The 17,089-nt window shown below is 50.8% G+C and overlaps 1 protein-coding gene across 1 annotated transcript in view; it reads right to left on the bottom strand.

Annotated features, from left to right (window-relative positions):
- Positions 1-1,913: 1,913 nt before the first annotated feature.
- The window catches only part of SMAD6 (SMAD family member 6), a 39,070-nt gene continuing 23,894 nt past the window's right edge, over positions 1,914-17,089 (bottom strand). Inside the window, exon 4 of the mRNA XM_053955100.1 lies at positions 1,914-2,891. Coding sequence (XP_053811075.1) covers positions 2,350-2,891 — 542 coding nt within the window. The 3' untranslated portion in view covers positions 1,914-2,349. The remainder of the gene's footprint in view (positions 2,892-17,089) is intronic.

The raw sequence follows: 17,089 nt of genomic DNA, 5'->3' as shown, positions 1-17,089 counted from the left end.
GAAATAAAACTCCAGATTTATTCCTGGGAAAGCACATGAGTAATGAAAAGAAAGAGAATTAAGCACCATCAGTGGATTGCACAAGGGAAAGCCCAGGGTTAACCCTCAAATCCATCCTTGGTGCTGTTTTGTCCAAAATTATGGATGAAGTGGGTAGAAAGTGGAAAATGGTGGCACTGCTGCACGAGGACAGGGAGCAAAGGGGTGGTGGTGGGAAATGCTGGGAAGAAGAAAAGGAATCAGGGAAAGCAATTTCTGCTGGTTCTTCCCAGGTAAAATGAGGACAGTACGGAGAAAAATCTCTTTAAAAAAACCCCAAAACATAAAAAATGGCCTCTTGATAGACTGTGTGGAAGCGATACAGCAAGAGAGGTGGGTGGTTTGGCAGGACCCACCAAACCTAAGCCAAAGGGATAAAAAAACCCCTGCAAAGCTCTTGAAAGCTGCTTTAAATGAGAGTGACATGTTTTGACACCGTTCCCTAAGAATGGCTGTAACACAAACAAAAATTAATGATGTCAAGTATTAATACTGATGCTGCAGGAATTCGACCAATGTGGTCCCAATTAAACATCAAATATGGTTATAATTTGAAAAATGACTGTGGGGATGTCATTGCGACATTCCCTGCTCAGACCTCTCCCAGCATCCACCCAGGTTCCTGTGCTTCCCTGTGGGATGCAGCCCCCACCTCCCTCCATCCCTGGAAGTGTCCAGGGCCAGGCTGGACGGGGCTTGGAGCACCCTGGGACAGTGGAAGGTGTGCAACAAGATTGAGATTTCAGGTCTCCTCCAACCCAAACCATTCCAGGATTCCACAATTCTGTCATTCCCCATCCTCACTCGTGGCTGTGGCAGGAACATCAGGTCCAGGTGCCAAAATGCAGGACCCTGACATGCACCAGGAGGGTTTTTGAGTAGTAAATTTAGGCCCTATTTAACTCTTTGAGGTCTCATTGCCTCTTTTTCTCTGCAAATGTGAGGGTGACAGAAACATCCTCTGCAACCTTGAAAGCTTCCCAGTCACTGGGCTCCAGAGGCTGGGATTTGATGGGAATCAAAGGCAGAGGGAATTGTAGCAGAACTCCAGGACTTGGCAGAGCTGCTCCCTGGCAATAAATAACTTCCCTGACCAAGCAAAGCCCGTGTCCAACCTGCCCCTGCCAGGCCCAGCACAAGTCAGAGCAAAGGAGCTGATTTTATCCAGGATTTCCAGGCAGAGTAAATCAGCTGAGACAGGCACATCTGACCAGGACATTTTTTTGGCTGCGGCTGCTCCTCAGAGTAAATATATTCTTCCCAAACACTCCTGGATCATTTATTGCCTGGATGACAGACTGGGAGATCTACGGGACAAAGCTGCTCATGACTCCTCCGAGGCACTGGAGACGTTCCCAAAATCCAGGCCATGCTCCAGTGGAGGATCCACCCAACCATGAGTTGTCCAAAACCTCCATTTGTTTCTCAACCATCAAACACGTCCGGGACACGCAGGGCTCACAGACAACCCCTGGGTAAGGCCAAAAATCCAGGCTGGTCCTGCTGGGCAGCTTTGTGGCCATGCAATACCCTGCTTTTCTCCAAGTCCTACTGATTAGCACTGATGAAGATGAATCTGTACAAACGTGGATGTGCACCCTCATCCTCACCATGTTCCCACCACGTTATCAGAGAGGTCAGACAGCCCTGAGGAAGATACAGATCTTCCCCTCACCTCCTCCCAGTGCTCCCTGGCTCCCCAACTGGCCTCACTCACCCTCCTCTCAGAGCCAGCTGCAGCCTTCCAACTCGTTTTTTTTTTGGTTTTCCAGGGCCCTGGCTGAGATGGGAGACAGCAGCTGCCCCCCTGGAACCCCCCTGACTGCTGCCAACTTCAGCTGGGGGGGGGAAGAAAAAAGACAAATCCCCCCCCATAATGCGAATACTTTATTATCAATGAGTGACTGGTATTAGCTTTTTGTCTGGGTATTAATAATATTTCAAAAAACCATACATCAAAATTAGGGCTTTCTCCTATTTTTGCTGTATAATTTTTGTTGGTTTTTTTTTTCTTTTTTTTTTTAAAAATCTGTATTGAAAGAATTATATAAGCCAAAGTGCATTTTCTGTTTTTTGTCCATATACACATTGCACCATACATAAATAATTACATTGTAAAAATGACTCCATAATTACAAGTATAATATATATTTTCATATAATATATAAAACTTTATATTAAATCTAGGTAGATGATATTTGGGATAGTCTGTGTCTTTTTTTCTTTTTTTTTTCCTTTTTTTTTTTTTTTTTTTTTTTTTATGTGTGTGTGTGTTTTGTTGCTGTTGATGTTTCGTTTCCGTCGGAGGCGTTACCGGTTGTTGCTGAGTAAGATCTCCAGCCAACACGGACACGACGTGATGAACTGTCTGGAATAACACGGCCCCCAGCCCTTGGCGAAGCTGATCCGGACGCTGTTGGGGTCGTAGGGCCCGTCTGCATAATCCAGCTCGGCCGTGTGCTGCAGCAGGCAGGACTTCTCGTAGTCAAACACCTTGATGGAGTAGCCCGGCATCACCTTGCGCACGATCAGAGTCCTACAGTTGGGGATGTCCAGTGTCGGGGAGTTGACGAAGATGGGATGCTCGCTGCGGTTGTAGGCCCACACCCCGTCTGGTTCCTTGCTCAGTAAAATCCCGTAGCCGATTTTACTTCGAGTCCTTCTCACAGTCTCGCTCCTGTTGTCCAGGTTTAGCTGTCCGAGGCAGAAGCCGTTTCCTTGAGGTAGGTCGTAGAAGATACTGACAGACTGTTCGTACACTGTGTAGAGGCGGCCCACGCGCGTCCGGTGCTCCCAGTAGGCCACGTTGCACCAATGGCTCCTCTTCACGGCGTCGGGCGACGTGCTGGCGTCTGTGGGGAGAGACAGGGAGTCAGGAGTGCTGGGATCACCTGGGAAACCTTAGGGATGGAGCCTGGGAAACGGCTCCTCCCACCCATCAGCTTTGCTCAGTGAGAACTTGAACTTGTGCTCAACCCAACCCTTGTGTTCAGCATAAACTTCATGTTCGGCCCAAAGATGGTGCTCAACCCAAAATCTGTGCTCAACACAAATTCCATGCTCTTCCCAAAACTGGTGCTCAACACAAAACTTGTGTTCAACACAAATTCCATGCTCTTCCCAAAACTGGTGCTCAACACAAAGACGGTGCTCAACACAAAACTTGTGCTCAAATTCCATGCTCTTCCCAAAACTGGTGCTCAACACAAAACTTGTGTTGCAACATGAATTCCATGCTCTTCCCAAAACTGGTGCTCAACCCAAAGATGGTGCTCAACCCAAAACTCGTGCTCAACACGAATTCCATGCTCTTTCCAAAAGCAGTGTTCAACCCAAAGATGGTGCTCAACCCAAAACTTATGTTCAACACGAATTCCATGCTCTTCCCAAAAGCGGTGTTCAACCCAAAGACAGTGCTCAACCCAAAGACAGTGCTCAATACGAATTCCATGCTCGTTCCAAAAGCGGTGTTCAACCCAAAACTTGTGTTCAACACAAACTTCACGTTCAACCCCGTATTTGCGTTCAACCCAAACTTGTATTTAACCCAAAATTTGCGTTCACCTCAAAAGTTCTGTTTAACCCAAAGTTTGTGCTCAACCCAAAGTCCATCTTCAACCCAAAGCCTGTGCTCAGCTCAAATCCTCTCTTTGATTGTGTCAAATGCCACCAAGACTGGCAGCTCAAGCCCAGGCTGGAGACCCCACAGGACACCCACTATCTCCTCCCGTGAGCTCAGCACGTCTCTCCATTTAATGTCCAACCTTGCATCCACAGCTGGGCCCTCAGGATGTTTGCATTCCTCGCCCCGGAGCCGGTATGGACGCTGTGCCGGTATCCTGAGCCTGGTGGCTCCCCAGCACCCCTGTGCTCCTGCAACCCCGCTTTCCAAGCCCAACTTGTGGCGAGCTGACCCCCGGGGATGTCCAGGATGTGCCTGGATGAGTGACCCGCCGGGTGTCTCCTCTGTGTAACATTCTCTGACAGCGACGCTGATGTTCCCGCGGGGAACATGAAATCTGAGGAAGTGTTTCATGCCAAGGGGGAGTAGCTGCTATGAACTATACATGTCCTTCTAAAAACCCACTGGAACTCTCTCCAGACAATGAGAAACATCTCTTCTTTCTAGGAATTACACTCAGGGAAGACGGGAGGGACGCAGGCTGCCAGAAATCTGTTTAATCTATGATGCCTCCAGAATTTATGATGTCTCCAGAAGGAAGACAGGAAAGGAAGGAGCCCCAAAGAGGGCGAATTAACCACTTGCTGAACATCATTCCTGCTCCTACCACACCGGTTAACGGAAAACCGCCGTGGAATTTCCAGCAAGGAGCTCTGCTCCGAGCCGGCCGCGCTCCGTGGCCGGCATTAAGCTCCCTGACAATCCCTCACGTGCCTGCGGCCTGCTGACCCCGGTGCCTCCGTGCCATCATGTCCCATTAACTCGCCCGCGGGGTGATGCCATTATTTTGCTCCAGAGCCCCCATTGACACACCGGATTTCAGGCACAGCCCTCCAGCCCCGCTTCTTTTCAGGCTCAAATTACCCCGGAGGAGACCGGGCTCCCCTCCCCATTAACCAGCTTTGAATTAAGCGGCTTTGTTGGAGTTTAACTGGAGTTGTAACTATACAAATTTAAGGGGAGGGCCGTGGGGGAAGGGGTGACGGGGCAGGCAGCAGGATGCCCTTTGCTGTGGGCAATGCTCATCAGCCTGAAGCAGCCCCTTCACCCACCACAGGTCACATTTTTGGGGGAACCGTGTCAGTTTTTTTCCCCTTCACCCACCACAGGTCACATTTTTGGGGGAACCGTGTCAGTTTTTTTCCCCTTCACCCACCACAGGTCACATTTTTGGGGGAACCGTGTCAGTTTTTTTCCCCTTCACCCACCACAGGTCACATTTTTGGGGGAACCGTGTCAGTTTTTTTCCCCTTCACCCACCACAGGTCACATTTTTGGGGGAACCGTGTCATTTTTTTTCCCCTTCACCCACCACAGATCACATTTTTGGGGGAATTGTGTCAGATTTTTTCACCTTCACCCACCACAGGTCACATTTTTGGGGGAACCGTGTCATTTTTTTTCCCCTTCACCCACCACAGATCACATTTTTGGGGGAATTGTGTCAGATTTTTTCCCCTTCACCCACCACAGATCACATTTTTGGGGGAATTGTGTCAGATTTTTTCACCTTCACCCACCACAGATCACATTTTTGGGGACACCATCTCAGTCCACCCCCCTGCCACATCAACTGGGACAACTTCCACTCAACCAGGGTGCTAAGACACCAATCCATCTTCCACAGCATCCAGTTTCCACAGTTATTTTTCCCCTGGGACATCCTACAGATGCTCCCAATGCCTTCCCAAAGCTCTCTCCAAACACTGAACTTTTGCTGTTGTCCCACTCAAGTGATCTGGGGGCTACAGACCAGCTCAGGGCCTTTCATGTTGCCGGGGCTGGAGGCTGGTAGCAATTACTGAGCTCTGCATCTGTTTAACCTCCCAACCTCCTCAAAGCCCTCCATGCCCATTAGCCATGTTGGTTTTGTTATTACATTTTTGAGAAACTACTGCTCAGCCCCTGCATTTCCCTTACAGATTAAGGATGGGACAACTTCAAACTTCCAGTGTCCCCAGCAGCTCCATTAATCAGGGGAACAGTCAGCAATAAACATTTAAATAGGAGTTTCTCATGGTTTAGTGCAAATTAATATACAAGGGGGGAAAAATAAAGCTGGAGGAAAACAGAGCCTATCCTACAAAAATATTTTGCTGGAGGTGCCAAGAGCCCTGGTGCTGTCTCTGCTTTCCAGGAACTGGGAAATATCTAAGCAAAATCATCCATAAAAACATAGATGGTTTTCACATGCATTTGAAATAGCTTTATTAAAAGCATTTCCATGCAACTTCTGGCAGGAACTTCCCTCCATTCCAGCCATGAATGCACCCCCCTGCCAATGAGCTCCTCATCTCTGTCATCCCACAGCTCCTGGCTGGCAGTGCCAGCTCTGCCAGCTCACAGCACTTCTGGAGAAGTCCTGTGCTCCTTCAAACAGGTGTCGACGTGAGTTTCAGGTAACTGCACCTCAAGAAGTGAGAAGTTTCCTTCCAACCCACTTCTTCTGGCCAGGGGAGAGGAAAGTCTTTAAAATCCAAAAAAAAAGCAACCCACAGGGAAACAATCCCCTGGAAGGGGACAGTTCAAGGCTCATCTGGGCAGCCCCTGCCCGCAGGGTCCCTCTCCCAGTGCTCCCAGTGGGTTCCTCTCCCTCCTTTTATCTCCCAGTGCACTCAACCAGTTCCTGCAAAGATGAACTCATTCCGCAGCCCTGACATAAAACAAGCACTTCAGCAAGCCCCCAAATCAGGGGGGCCTGTGCTGTGTCTCATCCCCTGCCAAGTATTAGTTTCGCCTCCAGCCATTAGCCACTACCACTCTGCAGAGAGCAGGGGCGGCCGGCACAGCACCACCTCCTCCTCCTCTCCTTTTAAATAAATATTCCACTTTTCCCTCCTCTTTTTTTTTTCCACGCTGCCCTTTACGCACAGACAAGAAAATCCACTTTTTGTTCTGTTTTTCCCCCCCCTCCCACTTCTGCTGGAACAGAGGCGGGCTTGTTAGCGTTCTTTTTGAAGAAAGGAAAATATTTGAGTCCCACAGTGGTACAGGAGGGGTTTTTAACAACTATCATTGTAGGCAACTACAACTTGTAGCAGCTCCAGAGGGGCTGGCGTCAGGGCTATCTCCTCCATCAAAGCCACCTTCATCCATCAGATGGAGGGGCTGGAACTCTGCCTTGTGTTTACTCCTTCCTCCACCACTGTTTCCTCCACGCAGCGATGCCGATGCCTCGCAGCACATCCCAAAGTGAATTCAAGCAGTTAGAGATAAAGGAACAAGACAGGAGAATCCAACCCAGAATTTAAAGGGAAAAGGCTCCTGCGTGGCTCAGGCAAAAGGAATCTGGGTCTGGGAATAAATGCAGAGAGCAAACACTGTAAATCCTCCCAGCGTTAGCAGCGCTGCTGCTGTCGCTCCCTGCAGACTGTGGAGGTAAAGAAAATAACTTGAGGTTTGAGACTATTTGTGATTTGACAGTGTTTTATGCCAGTAAAGTTCAAAGGAGTGCTTTAAAAGAGAAAAGAAAGATGCTTTTTTCCAAAACAAAACGCTGCACAGTCCCACTGCTTGATGTTGCATTTGAGAGCAGGGTGGAAAAAATGGGCAGATCACAAAGCACATGAAAGAAACGGCTCTGATTCACTCTTTGGCTTTTCCAAAGCCACCAAACCTCCTCTCAGCAGGTCAAATGCCCCCCTCAATACGTGGCTGCAAGGAAGAGCTTCTCAAAACACATTGAAGAGGTGCCCATAGAGAAGACCATGCACATGAAAAAATAAATCATTGCACTCTCCAGATGTGATGGGGACTTGAAGGCACATCTGGGCAACCTGGAAATGAAGCAGGATATTCAAAAGTCCCCCCACCACAGAGCCCACTCCCCATTTCCATGTCCCTCCCTCCTGTGTCACAGGGCAGCCTCACACTCCATGGCCATGGAGCTCAGTTACATCCTCCCTCAACACCTTTCCATTCCCTTTTACTCCACTTTTGGACTATTAGCCCCATGCTCAGTCGTTTTCCTCCCCTCTGCCACAGCACAGATCTGTATTTACACTGCCCAACACACAGGAGCAGGGAAGCAGGAAGGTTACAGCCATACACAGGTCACTGTGAACAGGGTGCAGATAAAAAGCCCAGCACAAAGAACACACACATTTCCCCAAAATCTATTAACAGTTCACTGGGGAGCCATCAGTTAAAATAATCCCCCATTAATACCCCTGGAAACAAGCGCCAGGGTTAGGAAGGGGTTAAAATTTTCCACAGCAGAAATGGAATTTTTATGGCCCCGCAAAAAAAAAAAAAAAAAAAGAAAGAAGAAGAAAAAAAAAAAGAAATTAATTGTCAATCTGCCCCAGCAAAGCTCACAACTATTTTCTTTAAGCCAATATACTTAAAATACCTCTGCCTTACAAGTTTCAGCTGGAATGCATCACTGTGCCCCCCAGAGCCACCAGCACCAACCCCGGCACGGCCCCTTGGGCTGGGGAGAGGTTGAGAGCTGTCCCCAGCACGGGGGGCCCCTCAGGGGACACAAACCAGCCCCTTCTGGCTGCCCATCCTCAGGAGGAGCCGTGGGTGGCACCCTCAGGGCACCTCGGAGGGGTTGGGGAGCCACCACGGGAGCGCCCCAATGTTGGCCCCACTGTGTGTATTTAGGGCAGCATCCTAATCCCAGCAGGGAACAGACACAGGAGGCTGGGCAGGAGCTTCTCCACATGGAAATCCTGGTGAGGACAGGACAGTTCAGTCCCCTTCCCCAGCTGCTCCTTGGTTTCTCCAGGGAAGCTGCTGTGAAAGCAGGACAACGGGCTCCTGAGGGGAAAAAGGCAGGATGGGCAGCCCTGGTTTTCCTCCTGGATATTTTCCTTAAAGCCCAGCATCAACAGAGGATCCTTTATTGTCCCAGATTTCCCCAAGAAAAGCTTCAAAAGGTTCACAGAGGCCCTGAGGAGCGGTCGCCGGCTGCCCAGCCGATGGCCAAGGGCAGCCACAGGGACAGCCAGCTGCACCTTCCCGTGCTGCACAGCACCAAACCCTCTCCCAGGTTTCTGGTTTACTCCACTGAATGGAAGGATTCAGCCCAGCTCCCGTCTCAGCTACAAAACAAGAGTGTGGTTTTACGTCGTCGTTAATCTGGTGTCACCGCTGCCACTGCGGGGTCCCAGCTCCTCCACCCTCACAAGGCACGCTCCTCGTGTTGGATGTGGCTGCTGGGCAGCCATGGACACCAGCTCAGCTCATTTATCCCACAAAAACCACGGGAAGACAGCTGAGAAGAGCCCTCCCCACCACCACGTCCACCATCCTCCTCCTCCTCCTCCTCTTCCAGCCCTTCCCTTGGAGCAGAGCTCTGCTGCTCCCTCCAGCAGATTTAATTTGTTAACCCAGGAGATGATTAACTCTGAAGAACACTTGCGCTGGGTTAATTAATTAAATTAGTTCAAAAAAAAGGGTCTGACGAGCACCAGAGCTGGTGCAAGAGGTGTGTGGAGAGGCCTGGGGGGAAAGGGGGACATTTCCATGGCAGCCCAAGAAACAAAAGCAACACAGGACAAGGAGCCAATGCCAAGAATGAGGATGAAAACAATTTTCTCTGCATAAAAGAAACCACTCTGCAAAATCATCAGCTCATGCTAATTCTTTTTTTTTTTTTTATCCTTCAAAGCAAAACACATGCCATGTTTAGTTCTGCCCGGAAATTTGGAAGTCATCATCAGTTAGCTTATTTTCAAGCTAAACTCAAGGAGTTTGCTTCTAATGGACTTTCCCTGGCCACTAAATCCACAGTCCAGAACATGAGTTTAAGGTATTTTAGCACTGTTCTTCTCCCCAGCTCCCCTGTTTTAGAAAGGGCTTTTCAGCCAAAGGTGAAAACTGGAAAAAACCAACTCAGGTATTTTTCCCTGACATTTTTATGTGTTCCTTCTAAAGGCCAAAGTTTTCAGAGATTTAGGTGATGTTTCTAAAATGTTTTTGAGTCCAACAGTCTCTCCATTAACCTCAGCTTGCCTTGCTCAGAGCTTTCAGGCACATCCATGGCTTTTGCAGCTCCTGGGCCGTGCAGGTACCTGCATTACACCTGGCACGTCCGAGGGAACACAACAGTGTAAATACAGCTTCAAAAGGAGCCCCGAACGTCACCGCCCACGTTGGCTGCCACTTCTGAAAGCATCAGACCTGTCATCAACCACAGCCTGGCTGGGACTTCTTCCCTCTTGGAAACCAGCCCTGGATAAACCCAAACCCAGCAAAATCCTGGGGTCGTGCTTGGCATCCCCATGAGCATCCATCCCTGTGCCTCAAGCAGCTGGAAAACGGGGAGAAAAACGAGCTGGTGAAAACCACAGGGGAAAGGTTGGGCAAGGGAAGGTCCCCACTATTTGATTTTCTGTAAAATCCGGAGGTTTGATGAAAATCTTCCGAGCGTCGTCTGGTTGGGATTGGCTTTTTCTCCTGGCAAGGCACCAGCTCCACTCACAGGGGAGAAGGTTCATTCCCAAAAGTGCCCTCTGCAGCAGGGTGGGGGAAGCCAGGACAAAAATGGGGGGGAAACCCCTTTTTTCCCCCCACTTTTACCTTGAGAACTCGCACATTTCCAGGTCCTCCACCCAACCATGTGTGCAGCCGCTTTTTTGTTCTCCCAGAGCCTGAAAAACGCTGAGAATCTGGGAGAAATCACCCCATAAATCACAGGATGGCAGAACTCCCTTCCAGCTGTGATGTCCAAGGCTCCTTTCCCCGCGCTGCCCCACGCCCGGCCCCGCTGCTCATCAATCTGGGGGCTGCAATCCCAGCCACATCCCAGTGGGTTGGGCAGGGATTGGGATGGCCAAATGGGATCTCCTGGGCTCTCAGCCACCTTTGGGAGCCGTTCTGGCTTGGCAGAGCAGCTGTGGGTGCTGTCAGAATCCCCTGGGGGCGGGGGATGATCCGCCCAGCGGCCGGAGCTGCGGCGCGTCCCGCGGCGGGGCCGAGGCGCTGGGAAATGGGATAAATATAAATAATCATAGTTTTCGCTCCCAGAGGAGTTTCGGCTGAGCTCTTCAAAGCCTTTTAAAAGCAGAAACTAATTAGTAGGTCCCTCAGAAGAGAAACAGGAATAACACCCCTTGCCGCCTCCATCGCGCCGCTCGGGAAGAGCACGTTGGGCGCTGGAGCCGAGCCTGGGAATCTCCTCAGCGGGCCAGAGGCTTTGGCTGCACCAAACCAAACCCTGCTGGTGCACACCAGCACTAATCCTCAATCATTAACGATGGAAAAGACCTCCAAGGAAGGGGTTTCTCCCAGGGTGGAGGGGGCACTGAGGTGCTGGAGCTGTTTTTGAAGCCAGAGGCAGAGTTGGGGAGGATGTCACGAAGAGGCTGCAGAGATGCTGCTTGCTGCTCCTCATTTTTCACACTTCCCAAGAACATCAGGGCGTCCCCAGCAGCAGCAGCAGGACCACTGGCCCAGCAGTGGCTGCTTTTTATATCCAGTTGTTGGATAATCCATGGGCACTGAGCTCCTCCAAACCAGGAAGGCTGTCCTGCAAAGGCCAGGCAGCCCATCACCACCTCCTTGCACAGCCTAACCCCAAATTATAGCTCAGCTCCCTCCAGGAACAACCCAAATTTGCCATTTCCAGAGGGGAATGCTCAGCTTCCCCTTCATGAGGCCTACTTCAGATGTCCCAGCTGATCATAGAAAATCCACTTCCCCAAAACACCAGGAAAATGGGAATTCTGGGCTTCGGAGCTCGGACAGGACACAGGACCCTGAGCATGCTGTGGCTGCAGCAGATTTTTAATTTCCTAACCAGAAATGAGTGGAGCTGCCTCCCTTGGAGGAAAACCAAAGCAATACCAAACCAGACACCACCACCAGACGTATTTTGAGATCCTGCACTGTGCTCCAGCCCCAGCCATTCCCTTTGGAGCAAGAGCCTCTCCCTGCTCTCACACCTCCATGGGATTCACTCCTGAGAGCGAGCTGATGGCTTCCAGAGGTGACATGAGGAGCAGCAAATGGGCTAAAAATCCCAAGGCCACCCTGATTTCTCAGCAGCCACAGAGTTTCTGTCGGCTCCACGCCAACACCACTGCAAGTATCAAGGACTGAGAAAGCTTTAGGAAACCATCCCCAACCTGGAAAACAACCTGTGCCAGAGGAGGCTCCCTGAGGGGGCCACAAGCAGCAGCCCAACAAATATTTTTCTCCATACAAATGGGAACGAGCTGCTTTGCTCCTCCTTGGCCAGCTGGGCGTGGAGTCCGGTGCCGGGCAGACGTGAGACCTCAGCTTGGGAACTCTGGCTTTCAACCCAACCCTGTGCCAGAGGGTTCATCCCAGACCCCAGAGCGGCTGTGGGTTCTCCATTCCAACCCAACCCTCTCTCCAAATGGGCTCCAGCTGAAGCCTCCCCTCATCTGATAATTCCTCCCCAGCAACCCCAAAAAAAGGCGCTTTTTTCCAGCATGGTATCAGCACCCTCACATAGATGGGAAGCAGACAGGGGCTGCGAGTGGAATGGGAATTCAGGCTTTGTTCTGCCTGGCCAGAACCCAAGATCCTGCTCCTGATAGAGCTCTGCCGAGCCTCTCTGTCTGTGCAGGCACCTCGAGACGGGAGCCAGGGCTCCGGGGCTGCCACCGCTGTCACAACGCCCACGGCTCCTGCAAGTCCTCGCTCGTGGCGGATTTGCTGGGGTTTTACAGGGAATTAAAAGGATTTTGGGTGCCAGCGTGGCCTTTGCATGGAAACAAATCCCTCTGGTGTGCCGGCCAACCTGGTCATGCTGAAAGGCTAAACCTGTACGGGGAGGTCTCGGGCTCCTGCCTGATGGAGGGATTGAAAGGGCTGGGATGGGGTTGGGGTGAGCAGGGATGAGAAGGGTGCAGGAATCCCACCAGGAGGGGTGGAAGGGAGCACAGGGATGGCTCCTGCCCTCCTACAACGTGCCCAGGGCTGCGTGGGCACCCACACGCGCCAGATTTTCCGATAGCTGCTCCATGTATTGTGTGTAAACGTCCCTGGGGCCGCCCCAGCCCTCGCTCCAAGCAGGCAGCTGGGCCACTCACAACTGCTCGTGGCCAGCATCCACGGGCTCTCACTCCCACTTCAAGCAAAGACTAAACAATGACTTCAGCAGCTCGGGATTTAAGCCCCACGTCCACAGTGGAGCAGTGAGGATGCCGTGCTGGCATCTCCAGGAGGATCTGCAGCACCCTGAGTGCCTTGGAAAACAGCCCTTGTGCCATCTGTGTGCCATGGAGGGGCCCTGCTTCTGCAAAATCCACAAACCAGCAGCTCAGAGAAGTTTCTGCTAACCTGGGACAAGACCATCCCTGAAGATCAAACAAATCTTTTCTTAGAATCGTAGAATTGTTACAATTCTAAATTGTAAATTGTTAGAATTCAGCTCTAATGCTAAAATCTGGAGTCCAACTGTCACATTTTTATACTCCCTGGAGGGGTGCTGTAAAACCTATTAAAGTGCAGAGAAACAGCAAGGAAATCGGTGTGAAGGAGGGGTGGGGGATGAAAATCAATGTATTTGCATGAAACCCACGACACTGAAGAGCATCACTGCAGCCCAGACCTCTGCAATCCCCATCTCCCAGAGTCCTCTCCCACATTCCTCATGCTGTACTTGCCCATGGAGACTGGAGGTGACTCACACCAATTACCCTCCCTGGCCAAGAAGGACTTGTTTTCATTTCTACAAACCACAGTTGCTTAAAAAAAAAAAAAAAAAAAAAGAGGGAAGGGGGAAAATAGGAAAATGCCAAAATCCACAGAGAGCTCCATGGAATACATCCTGTCCTGCTGCACTAATACGAATCCCAGACAGTTCCAGCTTTGCTTGGGATATTCTAGGAGAAAAGGATGAATGAGTTAGCACAGAATTCCAGAATGGTTTGGGTTGGAAGGGACCTTTAAGCTCATCCCATTCCAACCCCTGCCATGGCAGGGACACCTTCCACTATCACAGGGTGCTCCAGCCTGGCCTTGGACACTTCCAGGGATCCAGGGGCAGCCACAGCTTCTCTGGGCACCTGTGCCAGGGCCTGCCCATCCTCACAGGGAAGAATTTCTCCCCAAGATCCCATCCATCCCTGCCCTCTGGCAGTGGGAAGCCATTCCCTGCGTCCTGTCCCTCTGTGCTGTGTTATAGCAAGGACACAGCCAGTGGAGCTGTTTGGATTAAAAAACTCTCCCACCTTTCTAGGACAAGCTCTCATCTTTCTTGGGAGCTGAATTTTCAAGCTGAAAAAAATAACCTTTCCAGGATTGGTCTACGCGGGGTTTGTGGCTGCGACTCCTCCACAAGCTGTTTTGGGGCTGGAAGCAAAGGCTGAATTCAGAAAGTGCAAAAGAATCAGCAAATAAATGACCTTCCCATGGAGAGGAAAAGGGAAGGAGAGGAAGGGGAGCAGGTCGGGCTCTTTGTACATCAAGGCCAGGGAGATTAAGGCAGCACGTGAAGGCATCCTCAGGGATAATGAGTCCAACACTGCACTCCCTCAACTCAGCACTGCAGGAGAAATATCAGATTCCTCCCCTCCCTCCGGGGAAATCCCTTCTAAAAAATAAAGTGAGGGATACTGGGGGAAACACCAGGAATTGCACGTTAAAAAGGCAGCTTGTCACCAGCCTAAACCAGACCCCTTTTTTCCCCTCACTCCATATATATCACACATACAAAGAATCCACGTGGATGTAGAGAATCCCCCTGCAAAAACCCTGAAGAATAACTGGGTGTAGAACCAGGGCTGGATACTTTTCCAGAAATACATTCACAAAGCTCACACAAATTCCCACTTTGGGAAATTTTTGCCCATTATTGCAGCATTTCACACTGTTTCTGATGGGGCTGTGGATGATGTGGAAGTCTCATCATTCAACCCCACTCCTACATGGTACAAACAGATATTGGTGTTATAAGCTCTGTCAAGTCCTGGACTAGAATCTTTAAATTGTTAAAAATAGGAAAGAAACTGCACAGTTCACATATTTTATAAAGCTGGGTTAAATCAACATCTGCAAAAAATATCCCAGTTAAACGAAATAGCAGGATTTCATTAAGTAAATTGCAAGTTGGCAAAAATTCTGAAAGAAAGGGAAAAAGCCACAGCCAGCCCTGTAATTTAAACCTTATTTTAACTGTGACAGCATGGCTGTGAGAGGCTGCATTTCCAAAGGAAAAAATAAAATAAAGTTTAAAAAAAGTACCTGCTCCCCCTGTACATCACCTCAGCGTCTGCAGTCGTTGCTCAAATGAGTTTTTCCACAGGGAGATGAAGAGGGAGCAGGACACGCTGCCACCTCTGCATCCTCTGTGTCAGATCTGCCAACCCTGAAAAACTCAGCATTTTCCACCACAGGAGCACCTGGGTGGGTGCTGGTGGGTGCTGGTGCCTGTCAATCCCTCAGGGACACCCCAGGGAGGTGGCAGCCCCCGTTCCAGCCCTTTCCCTGGAAGCTGAGCAGCTGAAAATGGGGATGGGATGGCTGCAGAGCTGTGAGACAGCTCGGTCTGGGTGACTCTTCATCACTTAAACACATCCTGCTCCCCTGCACGGGCCTCTGGGGGTGCAGGGATTGGGCTCCTGGCTTGTGCATCCCAAAGAAACCCCTGAAGGCACAGTGCTCACCCTGGGGAGCTCTTTGGGGCTCTCCTCTGGGATGGCTGTTTTAGGGTGGTCGTGGCCCCGTTTTCCCACCTGGAGGGTGCAGCTCTGGGGCAAAGCTGAGCCCTGGGGCAGGCAGGGAGTTTCCAGCTGGTTTTCCCAACCTGCTGAGCCTTTCCCTGCCCGGGGTGACTCAGGCAGGCTGGGCTGGGCTGCGTGGGGAGGCCGAGCTCTTCCCACAGCCCCGGCCAAGGGCCCTGCAGGAGCCATCCCTGCAGGAGCAGGGACAGGGACAGCACACCCTGAGGGCACCGTTTGGGGCCACCTCCTCCAGGGCAACACCCAGCACTCGGGGTCCACATTTGAGCTCCAGAACTCCAGTAATTCCAGTTTCCCACCCAAAAGCTCTGCGTGTCCCAGGGGAATCACCTGGAAGCAGCACTCTGGGATCAGCAAAACCCATCTGGCACATACTGGATCTGTTTGCTTTGAGAAGAATTGCAAAACCTCAAAACAAAACGTGAAAAGAGCAGCTCTGATCTGCAAACTTGGAGCTGAAGAGGAGCCCTCTCACAAAAAGGCCAATTATTTGCTTACAAGGTTTTGGCTTCGCTGTTTTTCCTGGCACTTACGCCACTGGAGTTATTTTGAAGGGCTGTTTGCTCCAGGAGGAGCCAAGCAAACAGCAATCCCATTTCCTCTCGGATCTAAACATCCGTTTGCCGTGCGAGCGGGAGGAAAAAAAACCCAGCCCCGAGTGCCTCAGGAAGCACAAGGGAAGGGGAGGTGGGTGCTGGTGGGGAGGGGAGCACAGCACCCACCCACCCACCCAGCCAAGGGGGTCCCCATTCCCTGCTGGCCTGAAATGAGAGGGAATGGTCACCCAAGGGGTCTGGGATGCTCTCCTTGAAGCAGAACAAGCCAAGGACCAGTGGCTGGACCTTCCCACCTTCCTCAACACATCCACGGGGATCAGACTTGATGATCTGCACAGGTCCCTTCCCACCCAAACCTGTCCAGGATTCCCCCCTTACAGTGGGATGGAGCAGCTCCCGAGGGGGGAATTCCAGGCAATTTCACAGCCTGGTGCTGGATGAAGCAAGAAATAAGAGGGGGCTGCACAGGCCCCTTGTAGCTCCCTGGAGATGCAGCATCACTGGAGCCTGGCCAGAGGAAATTTGGGAGCAGAAGCAAGGTGGTTGTGCTGGGGGAAGTGCAAGGCAAAGAAGGATGTGGAGCTGCTGGAGCAATTCCAGAGGAGCTCATGGAGATGCTCCAAGGAGCCAGGCTGGGGGTGCTCACCTGGAGAAGGGAAGGCTCCAGGAGACTTCAGAGCCCCTTCCAGAGCCTAAAGGGGCTCCAGGAGAGCTGGAGAACGACTGGGGACAAGGGATGGAGGGACAGGACACAGGGAATGGCTCCCACTGCCAGAGGGCAGGGATGGGTGGGATACTGGGGAAGAATCCTCCCAGCTATGCTTTCCACCCTTCAGTGAGCAAAGGGCCAGCTCGCCGGCGTGTTCCTAAATTTCCTGGCTTTTGAGGACACAAGCCAGGTCATTAACATTATTTATAGGTTCCTGTGTATGAGTTTCCATTTGTTTGCCTGCTTAAAACCAGTTAGGTAGAAAAAAAGAAGAAAGAAAAAGCAATTCCTGGAGGTCAGACAGTTAAAAAACCCTCATGTCCATGGTCTGATGGACCCAAAGGATCAGCAGCTCCTTTAGAGGCATAACTGTTTCCTTAAATGCTTATTGTGTAAATATTTAAGCTACTTTATAAAACTTTTACAATGTACTTAGGAAGCA

This window comes from Vidua chalybeata, chromosome 13, assembly GCF_026979565.1.
Source record: "Vidua chalybeata isolate OUT-0048 chromosome 13, bVidCha1 merged haplotype, whole genome shotgun sequence".
Lineage (NCBI taxonomy): Eukaryota > Metazoa > Chordata > Aves > Passeriformes > Viduidae > Vidua > Vidua chalybeata.
The sequence above is the reverse complement of the archived record's forward strand: the minus strand, read 5'-3'. Positions and strand labels throughout refer to the sequence as shown.